At 34.9% G+C, this 9,246-nt stretch overlaps 1 protein-coding gene across 1 annotated transcript in view; it reads left to right on the forward strand.

Annotated features, from left to right (window-relative positions):
- The window catches only part of LOC107713906 (2-oxoisovalerate dehydrogenase subunit beta, mitochondrial-like), a 97,201-nt gene that overhangs the window by 1,224 nt on the left and 86,731 nt on the right, over window positions 1-9,246 (forward strand). Inside the window, exon 2 of the mRNA XM_016519555.1 lies at window positions 5,659-5,792. Coding sequence (XP_016375041.1) covers window positions 5,659-5,792 — 134 coding nt within the window. The remainder of the gene's footprint in view (window positions 1-5,658; window positions 5,793-9,246) is intronic.

The following is a 9,246-nucleotide window of genomic DNA, read 5'->3' on the forward strand; positions in this document are numbered from 1 at the left end:
TGTCCCCTGACTGCACAGCCAAGCCGAAAGCGCAGAGGAGACATGCAGCGCACTTCACCTATCACCCCGACCCTGTGCCTACTCAGTACGGTAAATGCTCTTGTTTACATTTTACAGTGGAGCTGGAGTACTGAAGAGACCGTGAGATATTCATATGATTCATCTATAAAGCTCTCATTCTTTAATACTATTCATACTACGTAAGCCTGGCTTTGCTGTGGTGTTTTGCAAGCAAACATAAAGCTAAAAACACATCGGCTGACATGACATCTGTCAGTCTTGTTTATAGTTGCTTGAAGACTTGCTCTCAGATACACTGAGACTGAATTTTGTAGTTATGAACATATGAATAATGCAGTGCTCGATAGCCGCACACTGTTGTTGTATGAACTTGTGTTAGGAATCATTCAAATCTCTTTGAATTCAGACTAAATGACAAACTCACACAGAAGGGTGATGCCAGGTGAAATGGTCCAGATAAATATATGACAACAAAATTAATATCATAAATGTCATTTTAAACAGTGACCACAAAAGTACTTGACAGTGTATGAGGTGATTTGGTTAGTTTGCTAAGCTCATCATTTCATAGAGGCTGGATGGGAAAAAAAATATATATAAAAATAAGGTTTATATATTCATAACTATTGAACGTCTAAGTAAGGTATCACGAATGGCCTGTATAATAAAAGCTGATGAAAATGAATAACTTAAATAAAAATAACCTGTTTTATGAAAAGTGTGTTTAATTGCCTTAAAAGTTATTCAGAAATCCTTATAGTTAAAAAAAAAACTTTTTTTAATAAAGGAAACTATCAAAAAATATCTAAAATGTCATTTATCTGCCTCCATCAGCTACAGTAAATTTTATTTTATGAACTTTTTTTTAAGACATTTTAATAATTCCCAGCTACAATACACAATTAAAAAAAAAAATATAATCTAATTCAAAATATCAACAAAAGCTATAAAAGTACATCAGTGACAGTAAAATAACAGTGCTTTTAATCACTGTGTTCATCAAATGTCTGGTTGAGTGCACTGCATTGTGTGTCTGTCTAGATGGTAATTATTTGCTTTTATGTTAATTGGTCATATTAAGAGGTGTTCACATTTGCAACTAAATGTTAAAGCTGCATAAATCAGCATAAACTTAACCTACATTGAGGTCAGATCTTCATTTAAGTCCTGTATCTAAATAAAGGAACTAAATTAAACGAATAACACAAAACTTGTCTTTTTTATGCCTATTTGTTAAGCAGAATCATCCAAGGGTGAAGGTCTGCTGGAAAAAGCATGTGACTCATATTTTGTGAGTAAGTTGAATTATTGAGCACAAATAAGTGTAGATCAGTCCAGAACATTGGCTTTGTTTGACCCAGTCTTCCTTAGACAAGATTCAGCTCAGTGGTGCTTTCTTCAGGCGTTTCTACAACTTTTCTATTTGGTTTGACTTTGACTTAGCCATTAATCATTACTTTTCTTCTGCTTTAACCATTCACTCGTATGTTCAGAGTCTTGCTGCAGGACTCAGTTAAAGATTTATTATTATGATTTTTTTATTATGATTTTTTTTTTTTGATAGAGATTAAGACTTTTATTCAGCAAGGATGCATTAAATTGATCTACAGTACCAGTACAGACATTTATAATGCTATGAATGATTTCTATTTCAAATAAATGCTGTTCTTTTGAACTTTCTATTCATCTGTGAATCCTGAAAAATAAAATATATCACGGTTTCCACAAAAATATGAAGCAGCACAACTGTTTTCAACACTGATAATAATCAGAAATGTTTATTGAACAGCAAATCTGAAAATTCAGCTTTGATCACAGAAATAAATGACAAATTAATTGAAAAATACGTTTAAAAAATGTAAAAAAAAAAATGTTTTCAAATGTTCAGATAGAAAAGTTATTTTAAACTGTAATAATATTTCAAAATATTGCTGTATTTTTGGTCAAATAAATGCAGTCTTTCAAAAATGTAAAAAAAAATAATAATAAAATAAATAAAAATTGGCAAACAAAACACCTTTTGAACATAGTGTAAATTCAAAATGACATTAGTTGTACTTGAAGGATGTGCAACTCTCAAAAGATGCATCATTAAAAAAAAAAAAAAACAAACAAACAAAAAAAGAAACATTGTTAATGATTACATTCTTGTTTGGCTTTATCACTGTATTCATCAAAGCACATCTGATACATTGTGTTGCCTGTATATCCTACTTAAATATTAAGTTGTTGTCTTGAATCTTGAATCCTGTCAGTTTGGATGCTTTATCGGACAATTCATCTGTCTTGTTTAATATAGAAACAACATTGAAATGGGTAATTTTCGCTGTTGTAACTAGCACCTTTTCTAATCTGGTGTGATATGCATTTAACATTTTGATTATTTGTGTTTTCCGCTAAACATTCATGAATAAAATGCTCTGTTAATGCTCCTCTAAACCAAATGTAAAATGTGCTTTCTTTCAGTACGTTTGTGCATTTGCGCTCTTTGCCATTTATTTCGTTGCACTTCATCAATTATGCAAGAATAAATGAAGTAGATTCAGATTGAACAGAACACCCTCTACAGGTTTCGCAAGCCATAAATAGTTAAATTATGCTGCCGTGGAGAGGCAGGAAAGAGGAGGAAAACAGACATTATGGTAATGATAAAAAAACAAAAAACATCTGCTGTTGCCGCTCGTTTTGGACAGAAGCGCTATATATAGAGGCACTCTGTGATGTTTTGAAATAAACACAGATCCACGACTCCAACATGACTCCCGCCGCGTGGGTGCCTTTTGTTTGTTATTGACGTCAGAGGTGTTGACCTTTGAGAGGATCATTATTTTCCGTGCCGTCTCGTTAGACGGGAACGGGGTACTCGTGCCACTCATTTGAGAGAGTCTCTGCCCTCTTTGCGGCCAGTAAACACTGTATTATCTCTGAAATGCCCATCAGCAGCCCATTGCATGCATGCCTTATTCAACAAAGACGCTTTTTCATTTCAAAGACAGTGAATGATTTCTGAATCGACTGAAACTTTTTGAAATAACCAGCAAATTCCTCTTCTTTTGCATTATTTCCTAAGGTGTCGTTTCAGGTTTAAAATGAGAAAAGCTTGATGGACTGCGTCGATTACCACCACACAGAATCATTTTGACTCGTTTCTAAGTTTGTAGAAGTTGAAATGCATCGAAATACTGAAGTCGTTTGCCACGTCACAAATTCTGACGGCAACATGATGTAGATTATAAACCTGGAAGACGAAAACATTGTTTTCTCCTACAGTTAGAATTAACGGATGCCAACATTGTCTTCTATGATGTGCGACACAAAATCTCAGATAAAGTAGTTTGGTGTTTCATGACTCTTTAAGATAATACCTTGACAGTTTGTGTGATAATTTGACATCTAGCCACAAAAATGAGCGAGCGCCTTTCAGAATAAACACACACAAAGCGAACATGAGCGTTTGAAAGCAGATGTCTGTCAGTAAGTGGGTTTTTGTGTATTACATTTATACTGCATTTCAAATGGCAGAAGTTCTCTTCATCGAGCATTTGGAAGGAAAAATACTGAAATACCAGTGTCAAGCAAAGCGTACCTTTCTCACAGTGCAAAGAAACCCACTATTGCTCTTGTATTTCTCTTCAACCTTAAAACCTTTTGCCAGTTTATATTCTTATTCAGTGTTGCGTGTGCATGTGTTTGTGTGTAATTGGCAGCAAGCAGAAAACGGCTGTTTCTAGTGCACACAAGTGCCATTGCACCTCTGAAGAAAAACCAAGATCAGAATGGATCTCGCTAGAGAGAGAATTGCAATGAATCTGAGAATCTTTTTTTTCTCTCCAAGTCATTCTGTATTTGTGTTCTCAAGTTCAAGATGGCAGTCCAACAGTGAGTCTAATCACCATACATGCTAAAGTTTATGAATTTAAGTTTAGGTGACCGTGAAAACAAACCATACAATCTATATGATTGTTTTTATATGAAGCATAGACTTTATTCAAGCCAACAAGAGACACGTCTTCCAGTCTGGGTCATTATGTACATTAAAGGAAAACCATGCGAGAGGCGCAGCACTTCTCATCCAGTACAAGACACCTTCTAGATGAGTGTGAAACTGCCAGAACTTGGACTAAGATTAATCACAAAGTCCATTAACTCACTGTGAAAATGTTACACTATGCTATTAAAGACTCACATGTTTATCCTACGACAAATGAAATAGTCTCGCGTTTTTAAACTCTGCGAGATGTTGAGGCTCCAGGAGCAGGATTGGACACCCCTGTCTCAAAAGAACCATTTGTTTCTTATTGCGAAGAACATTTTAAGTTGTTTTCCAATGTAAACAACCTTTTGTGGAATTGAATGTTAAAGGTTCTTCATGGAACCATCAATGGCAATATACCTTTATTTTTTTTAAGAGTGAAGGATCCTCGAAATTTGTCTCGGAAGGCCAAATCGTACAGTGTGCATTGAATCACTTTGCCACTTTGACATTGTAGCTTTATTACCGTGAAACCCCATTTTTGCTTGTTTTCGTAAACTGAGAGAGGAGTCAGTGATTTTGTGGTAATCAGCAGCATGTGTCCGTAGACATGAACTGAACCCAGAACAGTCCGTTAACGGCTTTCACTCTGTGTTGTGTAGAAACGGTTTCATGCATGATTTCATCACGTCTTCAATTATTTTCCATGTGTTAGTGACGCGTCGGTGGAAGAGCCGTGCATGTGCTCTGGTATGAATAAAAATAACTTTCTACTCTGAATATAGGGACTATTTCATGTGGTTCTTTACTGCATTAAAGGCGAGGCGGACAGCAGGCTTTGTATTTGTGTTTCCCTGATGTTGTGTGTGTTTATCCTGATTTGTTTTGTAATATAATTCAATCATGAATTTGCAGCAGATTTTATGGTTTGAGGTTAATACTTCCTGCTTTATACTACATAACATAAAAACCATCTATATATTAAACGCACACGGTCTGTTGAAGCATCCTAGCAGTCATCACGGCCCATGTTTGCGTTTGTTCCTGACATCTTGTCACAGGGCTGCACGATTATGACAAAAATCATACTTATCGATTATTCCCTTGAAATTGTAATTGCGATTATTAATTACGATTATCACAATTTACAGTGAATGATTTTTATACCATTGTTTGATGCAACTGCATGCCGTATTTTTATATGAAAATAAACAAGTTGAAAACCCTCTAACTGAAAAACTTTTAGTGCTTTTCTATAGTATTAAGCCTCAAATGTCAAATATACATCGGATTGGTTTCTTCTTTAAATTATAAAAAAAGTAAAAATATGAATGGTATTATAATGTTATACTAAAATTAAAATAATGGGGAAAAACTCTTAAGATAACATGTAGAAAGAAAAAAACGCATCTTAAGCATGCAGAATAACATAAGTGGACTTTGAACGATTAATTGCCGCTTTGAACGATTACGTAATTGTGGCATCCGTAATTGTAATCGCGATTAGAAATTCGATTAATTGTGCAGCCCTATTGTCTCACATGCCCTTGCTTCGGATGAACATATCAGAGTTTGTACCTGTTGTGAAGATGCTGATTAAAATCCCGCTCATTTAGACTGATTTGAGTGTGGAGTAGGTTGACATTTAGCGGTTTTGTCCTCAGGTAAGGACCGTGTGTTTAACACCCCGCTGTGTGAGCAAGGCATCGTGGGTTTTGGGATCGGCGCAGCTGCTGCAGGAGCCACTGCTATTGCAGAGATTCAGTTTGCCGACTACATTTACCCAGCATTTGATCAGGTGAGCTTGTCTTCAGGGGTCTTTTCTTTATAAACATCACCATGGACATTTTTTATAACATACACTGTAGAAAAAATCCGTAAAATTTACGGTAGAAAACCGGCAGCTGTGGTTGCCGGAATTTTACCGTAAAAAATACGGTAGCAACATTTTAGGTTTTACGGTTTTAACTTAAATTTACAGTTAAATACCGTAATTTCATTAACTGATAAAATTTTATTATATACCAACCTATTGAAGTACTAAAATCTGTTTTGTACCTTTGTAATACACTGATAACCACCAAAAGCAGGTGGTGATGAGAAAGTCACATGATGAAACAAAGCCCATCACAAGCAGCTTTTAAATAATAACATATATAGAAGGTGCACAGTGTCATTCACACAAACACCAAACACCATCATGGTAACACACATGAAACTGAAATAATGCAATAAACATTAACTGAACAACATTAGGTGTAACGCACAACGCTAATATACAAAACTGATAAGAAAAAACTAAAAAGAAACATAGTTATTTCAACAAAAAAACATCAAATTTGAAATGTAACGCAGGGAATTCTGGGAATGTCAATTTACGGTTATTCACTGTAAATTATACGGTATTTTCCACTTCCAAAAACGGTATACTACCGTAAAATTAATGTCCAATACATGTAATGTCCAATACAGTTTTTCACCGTATATAGTAGGGGAATTTACCGTTAACCCTTTAACAGGATTTTACTGTAGCATTTTTACAGTCTTTTACCGTTAAATTAACGGTCATTTTTTACAGTGTAGGTTTACCCTTAGCTGTTAGATTTTTAGTGTTAGTTCACCCAGAAATAAAGAAAATCATCACTTACTTGTTCCAAACATGTATTTTCCAACCCATAATATTTTCAAGATTTTTTTGATGAAACTTGAGAGATTCCTGTTCCTCTATTCTGTCTATTACATCTAAACTTTGACGCAAAGTTCATGAAGGCATTGTAAAAGTAATCCATATCAAGAGGTTTAATCCAAATCTCCTAAAGAGACACAATCTTGCTTGATTTATCTTATGTTTTCTTAGTTTCTCTGCTGTTAAGGAATAATAGGGTCATTTTGTGTCAACTCAATCGAGGTCCCCGGCTCAAATTTTTGATTTTGATCATATTTTCTCTGAAGAAAGATAAGCATGTATAGTGATGGAAGCCAAAATATTAAATGACATGGATGAATATTTACTGTGTATTGCACTATTTTGTAGAGGGGAGTCAAAATAGCAATTTTCACCGTGAGATTATTTTAAGCATTAGTCGACTAATCGAATGTTTATTAATAAACCATTTAAATCATTATAATGAGCCTTTAATTGCCTACAAAGCCTAATAAGTGCTCAAGCGCATGCATAAAGCTTGCTACAGCGCACCGGCAGAAGTAATAATTATGAATGTGTCAGTGAAAAACTGTAAGGAGGCTGCATTAACATATTAATAATTCATTTATAAACTAGTGCTTTCTTTGTTTTCGGTTTAAGAGATGAAGTCGGCGACACTGACTCTCGCCTGTATGCATGTTTCATACGGATTACATAATCTGAGAATATTTGTTTTCCATTTGAATTGGTTTATTTGAAAGTAGACATTTCACTCTCAATAGATACTTTTTAATGTCTGTAAGGCAAAGATATAGGCCTACACGGAGTTTCGCGCTCAAGTTCACAGAGACCGAGACGGCAGAAAGCGCATCCTGTTTGCTTTCATTATTTTACAAAAGCACAATGTTTTGTTGTTATTGTGAGTGCAGACAAATAAACGTAGAGTCTTCACAGATTCGAAAGATGTATTACTCTTATCTGTATGACCAGAAATGAGGGAGTATTTTAAGAGCAAGTGAGCACACCGGCACCTCCATCTGTCCAGTTGATAAGCCATATTTGAGGCTGATGAATGATAGGCGAGCGTTTGGATGTCCTGCGCAAGTACTGTATTACCACAAAGACCAGCCGTTAACGATCTGTCCATCTCGGACTGCATGACTTCACCTGTGGATTATTTTTTTTATTTTTTATTTTTTTTCTGCGACTAATAACATTTTGGTCAACCAAGCCTCTTCTGGTCAACTAATGGTTAGTCGACTATTAGGGGCCAGCCCTAAACCAATATTTAAAAAATTTAATTACTGTTAATTAACTAAATGAATAATATAATGCCTTTTGAAGTGGTTGTTAATTTGGCTATTGAAACAAATATAACCCAGCGACTTAAGACTGCTTTTGTGCTCCAGGGTCACATATTTTAGTAATATGCATGCTAATATGCAACTAGTTAATAGTCAGTGAACACACTAAAGTGTTATCAAATTAGAAAAGATATTTTGATGACAGAATGAAGCCTGTTTTTTGGACGATTGAGGTGTTTTGCATTATTTGACTTTTGTTTGTATTCTTCCTCTTAACATTCTCTTTATATGATTTTAGACATTGAACATTTATATTTTTAATGAAGGGAAGTCCTAAACCAAACCACTGAAATTCTTGCATTCAGTCAGTAGATGGCAAATGGTGTTACGTTATAATTGAGTAGAGGGCACACACAGCGGAATATACAGTGCTGCTTGAAAGTTTGTGGACCCTTTAGAATTTTCTATATTTCTGCGTAAATATGACCCAAAACATAATCGGATTTAATAATCAGAAGTCCTGAAAGTAGACAAAGAGAACCCAGTCAATGACAATTATGTCATCATTTACTCACCCTCATGGTCCAAAAGGTATATGTAATAAATTTGATCAAACAAAATATTTCTTGCTGAAGCTACTTTTTGTAATGTCTGTTTGATGCTTTACACAACAATGACTTTAAATTATCTTTTGGGAGTAATTTCTCAGCCAGATTTGATGTGCGAGTAATTAGATTAATTAATCGCCAAATCATGTAATTAATTAGATTAAAAATTGTAATCGCTTACCAGCCCTAATTTGTTCACAATCTGTCTGACTGTGGATTTGTAGAGTCCAAACACTTTAGAGATGGTTTTCTAACCTTTTCCAGCCTGATGAGTAGGGCTGTGTATCACCAGCAAAGTCACGATACGATACGTATCACGATACAGAGGCCACGATACGATACATATCACGATATGGGACTGCACTGAATTTCACCTCAAGAATTTGGTAAAACAGCAGTTTATTAAACACTGCATACTATAGTGCCATTTCTAACTATTGGCAGAGCAGGCAGTTGACCTCTGCATTATGAAGGGCCTCCATAACTGTACCACAGTACAATATAGGTAATGGCATATGTTTCATGTTTTGGGCAATACCCACCAGGTACAATATTCTGATTGTTTGCATCTTGTTTTTAAGCCAATAAATAATAATGTACTCGTTCTAATAAATGTATATTGTAATGTACTAATTCTAATATATTTAAATCATCTTAACATTGCTGGTAGGTTATCATTGCACAAATTAACACAAT

Source organism: Sinocyclocheilus rhinocerous, unplaced genomic scaffold (genome assembly GCF_001515625.1).
Source record: "Sinocyclocheilus rhinocerous isolate Xijiao unplaced genomic scaffold, SAMN03320098_v1.1 scaffold1470, whole genome shotgun sequence".
In the NCBI taxonomy this organism is placed as follows: Eukaryota; Metazoa; Chordata; class Actinopteri; order Cypriniformes; family Cyprinidae; genus Sinocyclocheilus; species Sinocyclocheilus rhinocerous.